Below are 20683 nucleotides of genomic sequence, written 5' to 3'. Positions count from 1 at the left end.
CAAAGATAGGGGTTATTTGCACAAGGTTAAAAAAGAAAAACTGCACGAAAAAAAATAGCTCCTGGCCATGAGGTAACCGTCTTGGCATTAAAACCCTTGATTGTGTCCTGGGAGAAAAATGAGGTGGGAAAGCGTGTGTGCGGGAAACATGGTGTTTCGGGTGCCGTTGGCTTGGGGACATGTGTGTGCCGCTCCGTGCGGTGCACAGGCTGACGCACACTCGCTGTTGAAATGTCCTTGTTGAACGTCTTGCTGTGTGTTGGCTGTGTTCTAGGTGGCAGGGATCTAGTGTCGAGTAAAAGGCACAGTCTCCCCTCCCCACGAAGCTTGCATACCGGGAGAGGAGAGACTGAAGCACGCAGGCTCTCCCTGCCGAGGCAGAGGGCCCTGTGCAGGGCGGCCGATGCCCGGTGAGGAGTGCCACGGGCAGAGGGGTGGCCGGGGGTCAGGAAGGGGGTGAGGGGTGAGGGGCAGTGAGGCCTCCCGGCTCTGTGCTGAGTCTGGATCGTGGGGGCCAGGGCGCAGGCTGATGGGAGCAGCATGGCCCCGTGAGAGCAGGAGGTACCGGGGGGGGCTTTTGAAGGTGAAATGAGTGTGGGGGTCTGGGGGAGGCCCCTGCCGTCGGTGTGCTGGGGCGAGCAGCCGGCACCTTGGGCTTCCCGGCACCTCTCCAGTGGGCGTGGTGCTCTTCCGGGGACTGGCGCGGGAACATGGCTCTCCGTGGAAGTTGCGATAAAGTACAAGAACGTATGGCAAGTATGCACGTCACAAAGAGCTTGAGAGGGTGCTACAGGGAAGGCACCCTGGGGACCGCCTGCCTCCTCACCACTCCTGTCCCTGAGGGCGGCTCACCCTTCTGACCCCTGACCACCCTGGTGCCTGTGTGGGCCTGGCCTCTGGTTCTGGGTCACGGTGGCTCCCGTGTCTCCCAGCGATTGTGACTTCATCAGGTCCACTGTGGGACCATGTGACTGTGTTTTGAGCCCCGCATCTGTATTTGCTCAGTGTCTCTTGGCAGACACCCTAACTGCATCTTGGGGTGGGGCCCCTGGGTCATCAGTGAGCACGTGACTAGCAGGTGCCGCTGGCAGTTTTCCAGACTGGCCGAGCCGACCTATGCTCTGTTGGCTGCATGGGACCTGAGGCGTGGGGGTGTCGTTCCGGCCACGTGCTGGCGGATGTGGGCCGTGTCTCTGGTGTTGTGTCGCTGCTGTCGGCCCATGAATTTGTGGACCTCCGTGTGCTCCCTGGCAGGGCAGGCACTTTTTTGTGAAGTGCCTGTTTGTGTCCTCCTCCCTTTTTTGTGTTAACTGGGTTATTTCTTTTTCTTAGTGGTTTGTTGGCACTTTTTATGTGCTCTGGGTGAATCTGTAAAATACCTTTGTGCATTCTGTGGTTTGCTTGTCTTTCAATGAGCAGAAACCCTGGGTCCTGAAGCCAACCAGTAGCCCGTCTTTATCATGGTTGGGGCTTAAAAAACATTCTCTTTACCCTGGGTCGTTTTACCCTGGGTCGTCTGGACGTCCTCTTTCGTTTTCTTGTAGATGCTCAGTGGTCTTCATATTTAGATGTGCGATCTGGAACGATTTCTGTATTGTGTGAGGTCAGGTAACATTTTAAACTGCAGATTTTGCCAGATTGCCAAGAAAAGAGGTTATACAGTCGGTAATCGATACCCTGAAACCAGAGACTGTGGGCTCATGTCCGATGCACCAGCATGCCCATCCACACCCACCCCTGTCAGGCGTGAGCTCCTGGCTGTGGGAAGGCACCTCCTTCCTCTTGCTTGGTTTCTTGATCTGTGGTGATGCTGACCGTCTCACACGCCTGTCGTCTGCGTTACCTTTTCCACGGGCTTGGTTTTGGCAGCTGCGGCGTAGGGTTGTTTGTCCCCCGGTCGTGCTGTGGAAGGGTTGTCGTTCATCTGAGTCGTGGCCGTGCCGGGTGCCGGTTGCGAGGTTGAACGAGGTGCCCCGCGCTCTGTGTTCTCAGGGCCGGGGAGCTTTGTGGCGCGGCAGCGCTCGGCCCTTCGCTGGGGCTTGCTGTCTGCCGTGGCCGTGAGGCGCTCATGTTCATTGCCCTCCTCCGTCACGCTTAGTTTTCTGTCACCGCAGGGAGGCTCCGTGTGCGGCACAGGCGTGTCGGTATTTATGCAGGGCCGCTCTTTTTCAAAATGCTTTTATTTAAAAACACCTGAAAGTAATTTAAACGATAATTTCTTTAGGCCCTCAAGAGTATTGAGTACCTGGAGGACGATGCCCAGAAACCCGAGGAGGAAGCGGTGCCAGGGTCGCCCGACGGCGACGGCCCAGGGTGGAAGGAAGAGCCATCGCAGCTGGAGGAGTTAGCAGACTTTATGGAACAGGTCTGGACGCTTTCTCTTCTGTGCTCCCACTCAGTTTCCGGACGGACACCTAGACGTTTCAGCGCTTGACCCTTTCATGACGTTTTCCGCTGTCACTGTGACAAAGAATGATCCTTTTCTTTCTTTTTTTTTTTTTTTTTTAACGTTTATTTATTTTTGGGACAGAGAGAGACAGAGCATGAACGGGGGAGGGGCAGAGAGAGAGGGAGACACAGAATCGGAAACAGGCTCCAGGCTCTGAGCCATCAGCCCAGAGCCTGACGCGGGGCTCGAACTCACGGACCGCGAGATGGTGACCTGGCTGAAGTCGGACGCTTAACCGACTGCGCCACCCAGGCGCCCCTGAATGATCCTTTTCTTGATCCAGGTGTTGGCGGGGGGTTATATAAGGACCTTCACCTTTTTGATTTGCTGTTAACTCTGTTCAAAACGTGATTTTTGAAACAGCTTACACCTATTGAAAAGTATGCCCTGAATTACCTGGAGTTATTCCACACGCCCGCTGGCCCGGAGAAGGAGGGCAACGGCGAGGTAAGGGCAGGTGGGCGGGCTTCTGGTCCCACCACCCACGAGGGCCTCGGCTTCAGAGGCAAATTCAGCCTGAAGTAAAGTGACTTGCCAGGAAGTCAGGGAATGAAAATCCAACCCACCGGTGTGGAAAGAGACAAAAAGGAAGTCTTGGGAAACCCCAGGGAACGCTTCTCATTCGACCGGAAGTCGCTTGATGCCGGCTGGGTCGGAGGGCTAGGTGTTGGGGGCGGGGAGGGGTCCAGAGAGCCCGTGGCCGGAGAGGGGCTCGGCCGGTGACGCGGCGAGCCGGGCCGCGGCGTCGGGAGTCCCAGAGCCCCCGTGTGCGGTCTCCCCGCCAGGACGCCGTGCTGACCGCCGTGACGGAGTGGGAGGCGCGGAACGCCAGGGCCCAGCGGGAGAGGGAGGCGCGGGCGCTACAGGAGCAGGAGCACGAGCAGCTCCTCACCTACACGAGGGAGGACGCCTACAGTGCGGTACGTGGGGTGCGGGCTGCGGGGCGCTGCTGCCGGGCCGGGCCCTTCTCTGTTCCCGTGGCCGCTGCGGGAGGCCTGACCCTCGGCTGCAGGTGTCTGCTTCCTGCGGGCTCCTCCCCGAGTGCGGTCAGGGCAACGTCACCGGCGCAGGGTAGACGGTTGGTGGCCTGTGGCTGCTTCTCGGACCGGGTCGCCCTGAGCCTGCCCCTCACCCGCAGGAGTACGTCTGTGAAGGTGCCGACGGGCAGATGGAGGTCATGCCGGTGAGTGCCGGTGCCCCTGTGCGTCGGGGCGGCCGCCCTCCCGGAGCCGCACGGCTCAGGCTCTCCCTCCTGTGCACAGCTCTGGACGCCGCCCACGCCCCCCCAGGATGACAACGACATCTACGTGGACCCGGTCCTGTGTCTCACGTACGAAAGCACGCCCATCCCGGAGTCCAAGCTGCCTCCCGTGTACGTGAGGAAGGAGCGCAGGCGCCACCGCACGGACCCGTCAGGTGCGCCCCGCGGCCACGCTGGCGTGTCTTGGTTTGTGCTCGCGGCTGGGGAGGAGCCCCCGTGGCCCCGCTTGGCGTGCAAGCGGGAGGGTGGGTCCGTCTCCGCCAGCGGCTCCGTGGTGACCGCCCCCCCGCCCCGCCCCGTTCCTACCCCTCGCCCGCGGAGGCGCGGGCTCCCGTCGGCTGCCTGGCTGACGAAAGCCCTCCGTGCAGTCGCAGGCAGGAAGAAGAAGCAGCGCCACGGGGAGCCCGTCGTCCCTCCCCGCTCGCTGTTCGACCGCGCGACACCCGGCATGTTGAAAATGCGGCGGGAAGGGAAGGAGCAGAAGAAGAACATTCTGTTGAAGCAGCAGACGCAGTTTGCCAAGCCTCTGCCAACGTTTGCCAAACCCACGGCCGAGTCGGGCCCGGACAACCCCGAGTGGCTCATCAGCGAGGACTGGGCGCTGCTGCAGGTGAGCGCGGGGCCCCTCTGGCCCACGTCCCGTCGCCGTGCTCCCTTGGGAGAGCGCACGAACCGGCCGGTGGGTCTCGCTGACCCTTGTCGCCTGGAACGTCCTCTAGGCCGTGAAGCAGCTCCTGGAGCTACCTCTGAACCTCGCCATCGTGTCCCCGGCCCACACGCCCAACTGGGACCTCGTCAGCGACGTGGTCAACTCCTGCAGCCGCATCTACCGCTCTTCCAAGCAGTGCCGGAGCCGCTACGAGAACGTGCTCATTCCGAGGGAGGAGGGCAAGGTGAGCACCCCCCCCCCCCCCCCCGCTCCCCACCCCCCTTGCACCCACGGGACTCCGGCCCTCGGCTCCGCGGAGCCTGGCGAGGCGGGTCGCCTGCGCCGTCCCTGGCGTGCACCCACGGCTCTGCCTTCACGGCCGCCGTCGGTGCAGGCCACGGTCCCATACCTGGAAAGTTCTCTGTGCCGTCCGCAAGCTTGGCCCACCTTCGTCTCTTTTCCTTTCCTGAGAAGGTGTCGGGTGAACTCGAGAGCCTTTCTTTGGCTCCGTTGGCTCTACCTCAGGAGTCTGTCTGTGTCTTCCCGCTGTGTCGTTGCCGTGCTCCCACCGGGCCCGTTGGCTGCCACGGTGGCAGGACCGGCTCTGGACCCCCGTCCCGCCGATCGTGCGTGGCACGTGCCGAACGCACAGCGGCCAGGTGCTTGGCGTCTTTCCTGAGAAGCCGGCCGTGGCGGCGGCCTGACCTCTCCCCACCCTACCCCCAAGAGCCGGCTGTGTGGACGAGCGTCCGCCCGCACGCTTTTTCTCGTTCCTTGAGCCGAGCGGGCTTCTTTCCGTCATCTGCTGTCTTCGCCACCTCCCGTCTTGCCGCTCGCCCGTCTGCCTCCCGTCTGCCTCCCTTCCGGAGAACGTCCCAAGGCCTGCGCCCACGCTGACCCCACAGGGCACGTGCGGCAGAGGCCCGCGAGGTCCTCGGATGAAGGGTGAAAATCACTCTATCGTCTCCGTGTTCGTTTTCCCAGAAACGTTCGTCTCAGGGCATTCGTTTGCTTTTTGTTTAAGAACAAAAAAAGCAAGTGTTTTTCACAGCACCCGTGGTGCCTTCACCGACGAGACCTCGCACAACCTCGCGTCTGGTCTGATCTGTTGAAAGCGCTACAGCCGTAGCGTTAACGCGGGAAACACGATGCCGACGCTTTATTTTCCTTTGTCACACGTGAAGTTAACCCCTAGGAGAAGACAAAACACGTGTTGGGCACGAAGGTGACGTTCCGAACGAACCGTAGGCAGCGTGCGGAGGGCCACGTGTGGGGCGCAGACTCCGCCTGGAGGGTGGCGCTCACAGACGCGGGGCGGCGGCGGCGTGTTGGGTGGAGCCGGGTGGGAGCGGAGCCCCTTCACCACCTGCCACGGCCGCTGGTGTTCTCGTGACGTACCTGGTCCCCAGCCTGCTCTGCCTTTCTTCCTTCCCCGTACGGTGACGTGGGAGATGAGGTCCCGCGTTCGGGGCCTTCCCGCGCCCGTCTTGTTCTGGCTTTCCTCTGATGCCGCCCTGCTCGATTTAATGGCGTCACTCAGACGACGCAGGGAGGTGCCCGTGCACCGCGTCTCCCAGCACGGCGCTTACTGTGTAGAGGTCTCAGTTCCCGTCCCACACGCAGTGTTTGACTCCCGGTGGCAGGGCGGTCGGAGCCTGGAGCCGCGGAGGACAGTCCCAGAGAGCCCTGCTTGGTTTAACTGTAGGACACGTGAAGGGGAAGGTCGCCAGCCACACACAGTGCCGGAAGCCCCCGAGAACAGGCTCAGACACCCGCACGTGCCTCTCTCCTCTGTGCGTGCGGGCGGAGGTCTGCCGTGGGGGCAGCCACACCGGCCCCGCCTCACGCGACGCATGCGACCGCGGGCGCCTTGCCCAGCGGCCGTCCCAGCGGAAGGGGAGTCCTCCCTCCGCGGGGCTCACACGAGCAGGCGCGTGGAGAGGCCTGGAGAGGCCTGAGGACCCGCAGCCGGCGGGTGGCAGTGCCGCCTCGGGAAGGAGGACCCGCGCGCGATCTGGGAGGCCTAGCACCAGGCCTCCGAATCAGCCGCCGCCCGCCTGACGCTCTGCCCTCGATTTTGTCTCAGAGTAAGAACAACCGTCCCCTGCGCACGGGCCAGATGTACGCCCAGGACGAGAACGCCACGCACACCCAGCTGTACACGAGCCACTTCGACCTGATGAAGATGACGGCCGGGAAGAGGAGCCCCCCCATCAAGCCTCTGTATGCTCCCCGAGCTCCCCTTTCCGCCCGTGACGGAGCCAGCGTGCGCGGCCTGCCATGAGCGTCCTCCCGCAGGCGGTCCTCGCTGGTAACCGTCGTCTCCTTTCTGTGCTGCAGGCTCGGCATGAATCCCTTTCAGAAAAACCCCAAGCACGCCTCCGTGTTGGCAGAAAGGTATTTTTGTATCTGTGACACGTTTTCGTCATGTGAAATGTCTTTGTTTTCACGTTCCCTTCGACTCAGCGCGGTCGGTGAATCGTGCAGACGACGCGTCCGGGCGGCGGCTGGTTATCTCCAGCGACTGCCCGCGTGGCGTTCCCGTGACAAGGGTCTGTCCCTGCCTGCAGCCTGCGGGGTACGCTGGCGGACGGGCAGGGCAGCAGGAGAGGCTTTGTCCTCTCTCAGCCGTACCGCCTCTCTCCTGGCACACGTCACGTTCTGCCTGGAGTGTACCCCGGGCGTCGGGGTGAGTGTACCTGCTCTGTGAGTGAGCAAAAGAGAACAAAGGACGGACCGAAGGGTGGGCAGGGAGACGCGCGGTTACGAGTAAGCAGGGGCAGTGAGGCCACGTCAGGGTCTGAGTGCCGGCCGTCCGGGTGTTCGGCGTAGGCTCTCCTTGCTTTCCGAGCGTTGGACGATTTACGACGAGGGAGCACGTGTCTAGATGAAGCCTGGATGCCCACCCGGGCCCAGCCTTCCTGGTTGTCCAAGCGACGGTCTGCAGCATACCACGGGCCCTGCTTCCTCCTTACTGGCTGTCAGCGTGGTCCCAAGCTGGCCCGTCTCCCCTGAGACCCCAGCGGCCCGTCATGGCCGCTCTGCGGGCCTGGCCTCCGCAGGATGCTCCCCGCCTCCTGGTCCCGGGACGGTTTCCCTGAATGTCCACGTGGCTGGTGCCTGGGCCCCCCCCTCGCACACCACCTTTCCCCCTTTGCCGACAGTCAGACCGTGGTCCTTTGTGTTTCTTCACGGTGCAGACCGCCTCTGCCTTCTGTACTCGAATTGTGTAGCACCCATGTGTCTGTGGACGTAGGGGTTCTGGGGTCTGGGTTACAGAGCTGGCACGCAGTATGTGTTTGTAGATTAAATTGGCGGATTGATCCCCGCAATGGACCATTTACTGACACGTTGTGTGCCTGGCGCTGTGCTGGGCCCAGCGGTTCGTCAGCGAGCAGAAGGGCACGTTCTTATCTTGTTTGTTGTGCCTGCAAGACACAAACTCAGACCGATCTCATGGAGGTGGAAGGTCTGTCCCACAGACAGACGGCACGAAACAGCCCGGCAGAGGGGACCGGGGGTGTTCCTGCTGGATGTCGCTCCGATGCGAGGGCGTGTCAGGTCCCCCATTGTGGGGCTGAGGGAAACGGGTTACGAGGCAGGTCTGCAGGACGAGCACAAGGGGGCCCGGGTGGCTCTGAGGCAGGGGAGCGGGGCAAGCGGGGAGGTGGGCATTTCGGGGGCACCCGGGCGGACGAGGCTGTTCAGTGTGAAAGCCTGGCTGGGGTGAGGCAAGCACCGGCCTGGGTGTCTTGGGGGCTCAAGTTAGTTTCTGTGTCTGGCTCAGGTCAGAGGAACGGGCCCCGTGTAGACAGGGCTGGAAGGTGGGGGTGAGGGGAGAGGAGAGGCCGGCACGTGGGCCCGCAGCTGGCTGTCCTCTCGGAGTCCCATGGCAGCCGAGGGGGAGGGGCCGCAAGGAGTGGGGGCCGGGCCAGCGGCCCAGGGGGAGGACGAGCTGCGGGTGCCCCGCCTGGAGCCGGCTGGCCCAGGGAGCCCTGTGTGCAGGAGGGACCACCGCCAGAGGAAGGCCCGGGTGATCACGTGAGAGCAGGGGCAGGGCGGCGGGATCTGGTGGGACGTCCCGAGCGGGCTGGCACAAGCATGGGGGCGGTGAGGGGCTGACGTGCAGGGGCACCCGATAGGTGCGGCACGGCCCGGGCCCTGCTAGGGAAGGCCCAGAAGCGGGGAGGGCGTCCGTGAGGCTTGAAACAAAGCTGGACTCTCTGTGACGACAGGCGTCAAGGAGATGGGGAGGGAATAGGAACTGGGGGGCGCCCCCCCCCCCCCCAGGAGCAAGGTCTCGGGATGGGGAGGGCTCTGAGGGGGCCCACCCTCCCCCTGGGCTCCCCCTGGGCTCCCCCTGGGCTCCCCCTGGGCTTTGCCGGTCAGCCTGGAGCCGTTGGGAGGCCAGCCGGGGGTGTTGGTGGCGCTAGGTCCTGATGTTAGTTGTCGTGGACACAGGGGCGTCTGGAGGGCCGGAGTGGGGCCTGGGGACGCAGGGCTACTGATGGCTCTGCTGGTTGGGGGAGGGGAGGCCCGGCCTGGAGCAGGTGGTTAGCCGTGGGGCGCATGCACACATTTCAGTCCCCCGACGTACCCGGCACTGTACCGGCTGCCGCTGTGGTGGACCGGACCTGCCTCCTGGAAGGTTCTCTGTGGAAAGGGAACAGGAGACGTGGTCTCGGACGACTCCTGCAGCTTTTTTTTTTGCGAGGGGGCTTGACCACAGCGGCCTCCTGGCACCTGGCTGCTCGGGTGGTGAGAGCCCCTGCCTTTCTGGAGTACTCCACTCCCCCCGAGCGCGTCCGTTTATCTTCCTCATCTGCTCTTGTGTTTTAGCGGCATCAACTATGACAAACCGCTGCCTCCCATTCAGGTTGCATCTCTTCGAGCAGAGCGTATCGCCAAAGAGAAGAAGGTGTGGATGCCGGGGGCCCCGGGTGGGGCCAGGGTGGGGGGGCGTGGGGGGCGGGCTCCTCCCCACGGCGCCTCTCCTCTCCTCTCCTCTCCGCCTCTGCAGGCGTTGGCCGATCAGCAGAAGGCGCAGCAACCGCCCGTGGCGCAGCCCCCGCCACCCCCACCGCAGCCGCAGCCCCCGCCGCCCCAGCAGCCGCCCCCGCCTCTGCCCCAGCCCCAGGCAGCGGGTGGCCAGCAGCCCCCGGGGCCACCGGCCGTCCAGCCGCAGGCCCAGGCGCAGCCCCAGGCACAGCCCGCGCAGCCCCCGCCGAAGGTGCCCCCGGCCATCACGACAGTGGGCAGCGCCGCCGTGCTGGTGAGGGGACACCTCTCCCTGGAGACGGGGTCGGTGCAGAGGGTCTGTTTAGACACAAGCACGGCTTACTCAGGAGGCGGAAGGCCCAGCTTTGCCCCGGCAGGAGCGTGCGGCCACAGGGGGCGCCCTCAGCCGCGCTCCGCCCGCGCTGGGCTCCGTGGCTGGGCTGTTGGGCAGGGTAGGAGGTGGAGGCAGCCCGGAAGTTTGGGGCTGGGCCGAGCGAGGTGTCGCTGTGAGGTCGGGCCACGGAGGCACGGGGACCATTGGTGTCACCGTGCAGACTCCCTTGTCCCGACGCTCGCGCCTCGCCTCGGTGCCCGTGTGGGCGTGTTCCCGCACACACGTGCGCATGGGTCTTCGGTGCCCGTCAGGGAGAGGGGTACAGTGACGCACGGAATAGGGAAAGAAAGGCTGACTCGCGATCCCACACGTCCTGTGCTGCTGTCATTGTGCTCCGGTGTGCTCCTCACCATGTGCGCCCGCGTGGCCTGTCCCCGTGCGGTGTGGACACTGGAGTCACACGTGGGGAGAACGCCTGGACCTTTTTGGGAAGCGCCACTGCCGGGCGTGGGGGTCGTGGGTCCTCATCCGTAGCTGCGTCCACTGCGGTGGGCTTGTCGCGTGACCTAGACGGTTCCTCCGTCAGAAAGCTCACTCGCTCACGGAGCCCCTGCTCCCGTGGCCCCAAGGGCACAGTGGTGGGTGGTTGGGGAGGGACTCTGTGTGCGGCCCTTGTGATGGCAGTCTGTGGGGAGAGAGTGGGCAGCAGCTAGCATGGAGCCTCGGGCTTGGCGATTGTGGGGGTTGGGACGGCTGGTGTGGCCGGGGCCCCAGAGGAACGGGGCAGGAGTCGGCCGTGGGGCTGTGGAACTAGGCATGCGTTTGGATGATTCCGATGAAGTGGAAACACTCGGAGGTTTTACGCAGGGAAGAATTTGTCCTGAAATCCAGATGCTTTTCTGTTTTCAGCAGGCGGGAGCCATTAAAACGTCCGTCACGGGGACAAGCATGCCCACAGGTAAGGGGGTCACAGACGCCCCCACGAGAATTTCCTGCATCCCCGTGCTCCTGCCTCACAGGTCTCTCCCCACAGGCACAGTGAGTGGAAACGTCATCGTGAACACCATCGCGGGTGTCCCTGCCGCCACCTTCCAGTCAATTAATAAGCGTCTTGCTTCACCCGTGGCACCGGGAGCCTTGACCGTGAGTTGTCCCTGCGCACGGGTACCTTCGGTAGCACGTGAGACTTAGGACCCCGTGGAACTTGTTTGTATTTATTTATCGTTTTAAAGTGATCTCTACACCGAATGTGGGGATCAAACTCACAGTCCCAGGATCAGGGGCTGTACTGACTAAGCCAGGGGTTGCCCCAAAAGTTGTTTGCTTTTTAAAGAAATATCCCAGTGGGGCAGAAAGTACCGACCCAGCTTGAATTTCCTAAGATGATGTGAGTGTTCAGGGAACGGCGTCCGCGGTGTGCTTGCTGAGGGCGTGTGTTGAAATCCCTGTAGCGGTTGTGGGAGGAGAAAGCGGGTCGTGAGGCTGGGTCGCAGACTCCACTGACGGGGGTGCCTCATGTACCGTGACAGATTTGCTTGGGGGGACGTGGGGCCGCAGAGAGGGCCACTCTTGGGAGAACCGTACGGGTGGGCACGCGAGGGCCAGGTGGGGTGCGAAGCGCAGGAGGCGTGGTCCGCTCGTGGGGCGGCCAGTCCTGTGCGTGGGAAGCGGGCAGAGGGAAAGCCGTGGGGCCGTGAGACCCTCTGAGCGCAGAACCGGGAGACCTTGCACTCACCAGGACACACACCGTGTCTGGCCACCTCCTTGCCCCTGGTGCTTCGCTGTAAGTGACAAAAATAAACGAGACTGAGGAGGCTCAACTTACATCTCCGTTTCCAGTTTAGTCACGTATCCAAAGACGGCACGTGCCCTGCGCGAGCAGTGCTCTGACAAGTAGAGTATTGTCCCTCTTGGTTTTGAAAGTGTCTCCTACGAAAGGTGTTGCTGTAGTGATTGAGACAAGGTGGCGGTGGCAGGGCAGGTGCAGCTCCGCACAATGGGGTACCGACTCCAGAAAGAGACCCACGTGCGCTTGGGCGTTGGTTTCCGTGGAGAGCGCCAGAGGACCACAAGGGGAGAGCCTGGTCTTCTCAACGAGTGGCGCTGGGAGGCCTGCGAGACCACGAGCCGGGCCCCCGCCGGGTACGAGGAGTCACCCGAGGTGATCGCACACCCAAACGTAAAACCCGAAACAGAAGGACCCGTACACGGAAACCCTGGGAGAACGGCTTTGCTCCCTTGCTTTGGACGGAGACCGAAAGTTAGCCTTCGTGAAAGTCAACATCTGGTGCTTGAAATATATTAAGAAAATGGAAAGCTTGGAAAATGCTTGTTGGCCACGTGTGATGAAGGACCGGTTTGTAGATTGAATGAGGAGTCTGCAGTAAGAAAACAATTTTAGACGGCGGACCACAGATCTGAGCAGTCACCTCCCCGAAGAAGAAGCAGGGACAACAGGCGTGGACAGGGGTTGGACGTTGTCAGTCCTCAGGGAAAAGCAGGCGAAGGGCCCAGTGAGGTGTGCCGGCGCGTGTCTCTGTGCGCGGCTTTAGAAACCAGACCTGGCCGCCCGCCTGGAGCTCGCGCTGCTGATGGCGGAGTCTTAGCGTCGTGTGGGAAATGCGGGAAGGCGGCCTGCCGCACAGCCTCGCACCTCCACGCCTAGGATTTCCCCCAGGGAAGCGAAAGCACGCTTCTGCACGGAAAGCCTGAGCGTGTGCGCGGGGGGCTTCGTTCATAGTCACTCGGAGAGGAAGCGACCCCAGGACTTTTCAGCCGTGAATGGATGGGAGGGCCCGCTGGCACGTCCGCTCCCTCTAGGAACACCCCGCCGTGCACAGTGGGCTGCTGGCTCGCGTGACAAGGTTTGCCAGTGAGCAGCATCTCAGAAGGCCTCACGTTTAAATAACGTGGGAAAGGCAAAACGGTAGAGACAGGAGACAATACGATCTGTATCTAGATTGCGGTGGCTGCTTGGCCACATGCACCTGTGAACGCTCGTAGGTCCGTGTACCGGAAATGGGAGAGTTGTACTGTCTGTGCTACGGCATAAATGAGAAGTTTTTCTAGCGTATCGTTTAGGATTACTTTACTTACTTTTCTTTATGCTTTGCAGTAAAGCACTTTTGATTTAGCGTCTTAATAACAGCAGCCGGTGGCTGGGCGTGTGGCGTTACGAATGTCCTGCGCGGCCAGTAGCACTCCTGGTGTGAGGGTGGACACCCGAGTCGTTGCACTCGTTCTGTTTTGAAAAAGACCCGTTTCTACATTTGACGTTTATAGGAGGTAAAGTAATCCATCCGTGACGTGTTTTTTGAGTAGCTCTCAGAGACGAGATACTCTCTGTGGCGACGTGGGAGTAGAATATGGAGTCCCACACGGCGTACTTCCCAGGGCTCTGAGAGTCCCGCGGCGGGAGCGCCCAAGAGGGACGGGTACCAGGGAGGCCTCTCTGAGCTTCCAGAGGACGGGACGACGTCGTCCATGCACGCGACTCTTCAGCACTGGGAAGGCGTGTACGGGGCCCGGCGGGTGGTTCTGTTCAGGGGGCACAAACAGACGTCCGAACGGAGGCAGGAATCCCCCTCCCAGAGGGGCCCTGCGCGCTCGCACCGTGGGACGTTGAGCTCACTGGTCTTAGGGTTTGTGTGTCCGGCTGAAGGATATGGGTGTGTTCGCCGGCAGCTGGGAGCCCTGGGAAGTGCCTGAGCAGAGGTGTGCCCTGGGACAGTTCCCGTGACGCTGCGTGTGTCGCAGAATGGGACCCGAGAAGAAAAGGGCAGAGGGAAGACCGTCTCAGAAGTCCAGGAACGGGCTTCTGTTTCTGGTAATGAGGTCAGGCCTGTTACTTACACTGCTCTCTAACGAAATGCATCCGAACCATTGGATACAGAAGACTCATCATCTCTTCAAAAGTTTTAAGGAGGGGCGCCTGGGTGGCGCAGTCGGTTAAGCGTCCGACTTCAGCCAGGTCACGATCTCGCGGTCCGTGAGTTCGAGCCCCGCGTCGGGCTCTGGGCTGATGGCTCAGAGCCTGGAGCCTGTTTCCGATTCTGTGTCTCCCTCTCTCTCTGCCCCTCCCCCGTTCGTGCTCTGTCTCTCTCTGTCCCAAAAATAAATAAAAACGTTGAAAAAAAAAATTAAAAAAAAAAAAGTTTTAAGGAGCTGACGAAAAATGTATTAGGGCAAAGTCTAAGGAGGAAGAAATGCAGAGAAACTGCACCGACGTGGTGTCTGCCTTGCGGTGCCTCTTACCCGTGTCGCCGGACAGGGGACCCCGTGTGAGCCTGAGGCTCGCTCACCCCTGGGGTGTCTGGACAGAGGTGCCGACCCCGTGAGCCGGGAGCCCGGCGGCTCTTCCCGGGATGCGCGGCCGAGCCAGAAGTGAACCCCAGATTCCCTCCACCCTCGTGCTGCCCGCAGGGGCGGCGCAAGGTGGGGCCTCTCTCCCTCCAGAGTTGGAGCCACAAGTCTGTTCTCTGTCAGCCGGAGGGTAGTAGTCAAGTTTTAGGGCAAAGTTGTGGATTTCCAACTGTGCAGGGGCTTTGGCGCCTGTGGCCCCCACACCCGTCCAAGGTTCACCATAGAGAACGTCCGGGAATGAGAAATATGGTTACCAGGATTGAAAAAAAGAAAAACTCTGGTAACGGGCTACATCGTGTTTACACACAGTTGGGAGAATTAGCTGGAAGAGGAGTCCCGCCCGGTGCCGTGTGGGCGACAGCAGGGAGTGCGTGGAAGAGAGCGCGTGAGGCTGCAGACCGGGAGCCTGTGGTGCATCGGAATCCAGGCAGGGAGGAGGGCGGGCAAAGGCAGCATTTGAGGATGCGAGTTTTCCAGAACTGAGCGACGGCACTGACCCGTACTTACAGAAATCCCGACCGGTCCCCATGCAGCCCGATGTGGGACCACGGGACGGAGCCCGCGCCCGCAGGGGCCGGCCGCAGAGAGACGTGGAAGTAGCCCGAGCCCGGCACGCCGCCTCCGGGGGTGGTTTCCTTCTCGCCGGCCGTGAGGCCGGGAGCTGCTGGGACGACGCGATGAGCTAGTGACGGTGACCACCACCTCTGGGATTCCATCTCTTCCGGAAATACCTTGAAGAACGAGGGTAACGTAGCATTCCCAGACGAAGACGGGTCCCGGCCGGTGGGCCCTTGCCGAATGAAACACGCTTGAGGCAGAAGGCGGCTGTTGACAGACGGAAGGTGTGAGGAGCGAGGCGGACGCCGACCCGACAGCGACTCCGCGCGGGGCCGACAGCAGGAACCACGCGCGGGGACGGCGGCATGTGAGTCAGCGGGGGACCGAGGCGCCGAAACGCTCTGCGGTCTCTCAGGAGGAGCACGGGTGTGACGCCGTTGAGGAAACTCTAGCAAGTGTTCACGGGGTAATTTTAGCGGAGCCACCAGAGGAATACGAGCGTGACTCCCGTGCTCGGGAGGGAAGAGCAGGAGAGAGACGTGCTGTGAGGGAAGGCGGGAGAGCAGGGTCGAGGCGCGTGGAGCCGGACGGCTCCCCGGGAAGCACAGAGCGTGGTGCCGGGTCCGCGCGCGGGGATGGGGACGGGGCGGCCGTCCGCACCGAGGGGCCGGCAGGGACCAGGGGAGTCAGTGAGGCATGCCCGCTGCTCGTGGCGGGACGCGGGCGGCCGTGGCTCGGAGGGTCCACGTGTGGGGCGCAGGGAGCGGCAGCGCCTGTGCCGGGGCGGGAGAAGCTCGGTGTCTGGGGAGTGAGCACCGTCGTCTGGAGGATGGCCCAAACCTCACAGTGTCCCGGGGACAAGAGTCTTTGAGGACAGCGGGGACGGGAGCACCGGCGTCTCAGACTGGTTTTCTGTGGTTAACCGACCCGCTTTAGTGGAACTCGCTCCGTCGGCACGTTCAGCCTGTCAAGCCGCTGAGATCCGGAAAGCGCTCCGTTTTCTTGGGTTCAGAGATTGGGGTCCTCTGCCTCCCACGACCGAGAAAAGAGAAAAGCGCCGAGTGACCTGACGGCCTCCCCCGTCGCCTCTTGCAGACCTCCGGAGGCCCTGCTCCCGCCCAGGTGGTCCACACCCAGCCGCGAGCGGTCGGCTCCCCGGCCACGGCCTCGTCCGACCTGGTGTCCCTGGCACCCACCCAGAGCGTTCGCGCGGTTACCTCTGTGACAGCCTCGGCCGTGGTCACTACCAGCCTGACCCCGGTGCAGACCCCGACCCGGTCTTTGGTGACTCAGGTGTCCCAAGGTAAAGGCGGGTTCGGTTTCCCGTGTGACCCTTCTCACCGTTAAACCGAGCCGGGACCTCGAGCGGCCGTTTGTCACGGGAGGAGGGGAGGGCCGTGTACGTGCGAGGTCTGACGGAGCCCCTCTCCAGCCGCAGGGGTGCAGCTGCCCGGGAAGGCCATCACGCCCGCACACTTCCAGCTGCTCAGGCAGCAGCAGCAGCAGCAGCAGCAGCAGCAGCCGCAGCCGCCGCCGCCGCCACCGCCCTCCCAGGTGCAGGTCCCGCAGATCCAGGGCCAGGCCCAGTCGCCGGCGCAGATCAAAGCTGTCGGCAAGCTGACCCCGGTGAGTATCTGGCAGGAAACCGCACGCACGCCGTCCGATGCCTCGCGTTGTCATTTAATTCCCGGTGTGTTTTGCACGGATCCGCTGTGGTCTTTGGGGGAAGCGTGCTTGTCTCGTCTTTGACAACCACTCTCCGCACGGTGCCCCCCCACGGTCGTGTGAGCGGTCCGGTCACAGCGCTCTGGAGACGTGTCTTCCCGCTCGCTTTCTGGCGCTGTGCGCCGCAGTTCAGGCTCCGAAGTAGAGGTTCCGTCCCCAGCCAGAGAAAATGGTGACGCGTAGCGCATGTGCGGTGTTGTTCCTCAAAGTGATTTGAGTCCTGACGTTCCTGATTTTTTGCCGCTCTGCACCACCTGTGCAATCGTGTACAAAAATACGTTCACTTTGAAGGGAGATACTGTATCTGCCACATTGGAAAAGCGCCATTGCTTGGCATGGGTAGTGAGTAGAGAAACAGAACTGCTAGAAACAGGACAGTGTTTTAGAGTTCCAGCTAGTTCCCAGGCCTGCCACAGTAAGTACCTGACCTTGGGCCGCCCTTTTCGCTTGCAGAGGGGCAAGAGGGCATGCCGGAGGGCTGCAGGGGGGGGGGGGGGGGGGGCGGTGTGCAAGCCCTCAGCCAAGGCTCCACTAGTGAGGCCCCAGGCGCACCAGAGAAAGGACGAGCCACCTGATACAGCATTCACACTCGATCATAGCCAGAAGGCCCAGCAGTGATCCCAGAGAAAGCACCCAGCTCCTGTCGCGCCAGCCACGTGTCAGGGGCTCTGTGACTACCGGATGGGACAGCCCAGGTCTAGAACATGGCCGTTACTGCAGAAGTCTGGGGGACGGCCCTTAAATTAGAAAGTTACTGGGCCCAGCTCCCTCTGCACTGCCTTCCCTCCTCCCCATGTCCTGCTTCTCCCCAGGACACGAGGGCCTGCCCACGGCTGCCGGGGCCTCCCGATCACTCACTTGTTTGCCTGTGCCTGGGCACAGCCTGCTCTCTCTGAAGTCGATTTCAGAGTTGTTGTCATTGTCCCCATGTAGACACAGATCTGATAGGAATTACACAGCATAAGTTCTCTAAAAAGAAAATTGACTCCTTAAAATAGTTTTTGGGCTGTTTTGGCATCTTAATGTTTTAACTTAAAGGCATGAGACTTCTTTATCGATTGTATTCATTTGGAGACACTTAGAACAAAAAGTTGAGAGCTGATGCACGTCTCCTAATAAACTTTAGAAGTTCAAAAAGGATTATGATTTATAGACTTTAAAAATTTTATAGGTTACGGATTTAAGGTCACTTGTTTGCGAGTGAGAGAAACCAAGAAATTTTGCTGTGAATTCACTCATCTGTCAGAATTACTGTTTCTAGTTTGCGTCAATAATGCTAGTTTTTAATAAAAGAACATTTTTACAAAATGTCAGAAAGCCCCTAGATTATGGTTTGCATATCGCGTATTAGCAACTGTCTACCTCGGTGTTTAATAGATAGTTCAACGGTAACTTGAAACCAAGATTTATGGATTTGGAATGCGGCTAATATTGATGAAAAGCTACTTTATCTGGGTTTTAGGAACATCTGATCAAAATGCAGAAGCAGAAACTGCAGCTGCCCCAGCAGGCCCCCCCACCGCAGGCCCCGCCAGGGCCCCCACAGCCCGCCACACAAGTGCAAGTGCAGGCCCCGCCACCCACGCCGCAGCAGAGCCCCCAGCTGGCCACGGTCACGGCCCCGCGGCCCGGAGCCCTGCTCACGGGCACCACCGTGGCCAACCTCCAGGTGGCCCGGCTCGTAAGTTCCAGTTGATGCATTTGTTTTTCCGAGGCAATGTCTTTGAACGTTTACGTGGACTGTTACTGCTTGCTCAGGCCGACGCTAGGCGTTCTGGCGGGCCTCCTAGGAAAGCGATAGGTGCGCTTCCCTCCCCAAGCCGCCCAGAGCTTTGGCGGGCGGGGCAGCTGGAGGAGGCGGGGAGTGAGCCAGACGATGCAGGGAGGGCCAGGCTCTGTTGGGGACGAGGCCCATGTCGGGAGGTGGGCGAGGCCTGAAAACCAGGCTCTGGTGTCCCTGTGCTTTGTCGGCCCAGAGACTCTGGAGGTTTCTGAAGGGGAGCAGAAAGTCGCAGTGAAATCAGCGTCTGGGAAGAGGAGTGAGATTCGGCAAGAGCGGGTCTCATGTGCTGTGGGCCAGACACTGTCCCATCAGGCGAGCCTGTGTCCTGCTTGGGGAGCCCCCCGTTCTGGCCCTAGTGACCGCTAACGGCAGGGACCCTGCTCCGGGCCAGGCGCCGCCCTAGGCCCTGGACCTCTCACGTGATCAGTGCTCGCAGGCTGCTGCTGAGGCAGGAGTAGGGGGGTTTGAGTGTGCACTCAACTGTGCAGGTGTGCAGACTGAGGCCCACAGCTCAGGTAACTTGCCCAAATCGTACTGCTAGTCGCCTGCCACTGGGCAGCTCGGGCTGGGTGCTCAGGCTCTGCTGTGCGTGTGCCTCACGCCTGCTCTAAGGCCGCGAGACGGGTGGGAGTGGACGGGAACCGGGAAGGCAAGTGTGGTTCTGCCTGTGTTCACAAGAAACGTTAAGTTCAAACAAGAGTGGGGATCACGTGTGGTGGCCAGGGTGTAGGGAAGGCGGCACGTGCCCCCTGCAGGGTCGCCGGAGGGAGATCGGCTCCGACTCTGGGGGGAGTTCCAGTGATTCGGCCAAAAACTGCTCACCAGTTTACCTCGGGGACCTGTGTCTGTTCCCTCTAAAGAACTAGTAGGAGGAGTACCACGTGCCGGGCGCACAATCCTGTCGTTATGGGCGTGTTAGAGGAGGGACGTAGGTCCCCCTTAACTGGGGACTTTACCAAATAGTGCAGTGGCGTCCCACTCTTTGGGACAGCACGCAGCTTTGGACGATGATGTGGCAAAAGGCAGAGAAACCGACCACAAGCTACGTGCAAGTCATCCCGCTTTGCACACTTTCGCAGCAAGTCACGAAGGTGAGAACGTCTCATGGGCTCAACGCTGGTTTTCACACTCACGTGTGTGTAGGTTTAGGGTTAGCCAAGTGCTTGCACAGGTAAAGTGGATCTGTTTTCCTTTCCGAAGATGCAACATAATCGACGAGCACTCGGTAGCAGCGTGATGACTGAGTAGCAACAGGTGGGATCCGTGGGAGAGCTTTCCGGAAGAGTGCGGCAGGGGCCACAGGAGCGGGAGACGGCTTGTGTAGCAGACGCTGCAGGCCGGGGCTCCTCCGGGGATCGGGGGCGGAGAGGCACAGGTGCGAGCTGCGTGGCAGGGTCTGATCGCGAGTGTGGGTGTGCAGCACGTGGGGCTCATGGAGCCCCCGTCCCCGCGCTCGCCGGTGGCAGGTCAAGCGTAGATGAGCCCACGCCCCCGTATGTTCCTTCAGCCGACAACCACTTTTCACTTTGTGAATCGTTTCCCACCGCTTGGCCTCTTGTGGGGAAATGTTTGCACAGACGCGTGCCATCCCGAACATCTCTGGACTCTCCCATTATTTTCATTGTTTAGACCCGGGTTCCCCCTTCGCAGCTGCAGGCGCAAGGGCAGATGCAGGCTCAGGCGCCCCAGCCGGCCCAGGTGGCGCTGGCGAAGCCTCCGGTGGTGTCCGTGCCTGCGGCCGTGGTCTCCTCGCCGGGCGTGACGACCCTGCCCATGAACGTTGCCGGGATCAGTGTGGCCATCGGGCAGCCGCAGAAAGCCGCAGGTGCCTGTCTTGTGCGGCCCCTCGCCCTCCGCCCCCCACCCCCACCCACCCCCCCGCTGCGCTTAGAGCCTCGAGCGGGGCCAGCGCGTCCTCTGGCACGATGGCCACCCGCCCTGGCGGCTTCCGTGCTGGACGCCCACGTCGAGCATGTCAGGGCAATGCACCTTCAGCCGGAGTGTCCCTCGGCTTCCCAAGTACAAGGTTTGGCCTTTCTATTTAACCGTTAACGTTCTGAGCTCCCCGTACCTTTACGTGAACGTCCTCATGAGCCCAGAAACCACGTAAACGTGCCCGTGGGGTGGCCGTGTTTGTCCCGCACAGATCCCGCGTGAGGTTTTCTATAGGGACGGCCGTCAGTCTGAACCACCCAGCGGCTCAGGGAGATGCAGGGAGCTTCAGGGAAGCCCCGAGACCCGCGTCCCTCCTGAGCTCTGTGACTAAGGATTTGGTCGTGTTCACAGGACAGACCGTCGTGGCCCAGCCCGTGCACGTCCAGCAGCTGCTGAAGCTGAAGCAGCAAGCCGTGCAGCAGCAGAAAGCCATCCAGCCGCAGGCTGCCCCAGGCCCAGCGGCTGTCCAGCAGAAGGTACTGGCTTCCTGCGGGGATCCTCCCGCCACCCTGTCTCCACGCCGAGCCGGGCCCTGCCGCCGGGCACGGTGTGCGCGTGGGACGGGAGGGTCCTGTGCGCCTCGCCTCGCCTCGCTGCCTGACGACCCCATGCCTGTGCACTCAGGCTGC

The 20683-nt window shown here is 61.6% G+C and overlaps 1 protein-coding gene across 11 annotated transcripts in view; it reads left to right on the top strand.

Annotated features, from left to right (window-relative positions):
* Positions 1-20683, top strand: part of EP400 (E1A binding protein p400) — a 98215-nt gene that overhangs the window by 67605 nt on the left and 9927 nt on the right. For 7 of the 11 annotated variants that reach the window (XM_047828486.1, XM_047828488.1, XM_047828494.1 and 4 more), the window contains 18 exons: positions 2225-2365; positions 2813-2896; positions 3235-3369; positions 3588-3632; positions 3712-3865; positions 4079-4320; positions 4430-4603; positions 6446-6582; positions 6700-6756; positions 9199-9277; positions 9380-9631; positions 10601-10649; positions 10725-10834; positions 15707-15914; positions 16044-16237; positions 17799-18017; positions 19749-19944; positions 20406-20530. In XM_047828486.1, the coding sequence (XP_047684442.1) occupies positions 2225-2365; positions 2813-2896; positions 3235-3369; positions 3588-3632; positions 3712-3865; positions 4079-4320; positions 4430-4603; positions 6446-6582; positions 6700-6756; positions 9199-9277; positions 9380-9631; positions 10601-10649; positions 10725-10834; positions 15707-15914; positions 16044-16237; positions 17799-18017; positions 19749-19944; positions 20406-20530 (2601 nt within the window). The remainder of the gene's footprint in view (positions 1-2224; positions 2366-2812; positions 2897-3234; positions 3370-3587; positions 3633-3711; positions 3866-4078; positions 4321-4429; positions 4604-6445; positions 6583-6699; positions 6757-9198; positions 9278-9379; positions 9632-10600; positions 10650-10724; positions 10835-15706; positions 15915-16043; positions 16238-17798; positions 18018-19748; positions 19945-20405; positions 20531-20683) is intronic. The other 4 variants (XM_047828496.1, XM_047828493.1, XM_047828490.1 and 1 more) reach the window with 2 other exon arrangements.

The sequence above is a fragment of the Prionailurus viverrinus genome, chromosome D3 (assembly GCF_022837055.1).
Source record: "Prionailurus viverrinus isolate Anna chromosome D3, UM_Priviv_1.0, whole genome shotgun sequence".
Taxonomy (NCBI): Eukaryota; Metazoa; Chordata; class Mammalia; order Carnivora; family Felidae; genus Prionailurus; species Prionailurus viverrinus.
This window is presented reverse-complemented; position numbering and strand designations above follow the sequence as displayed.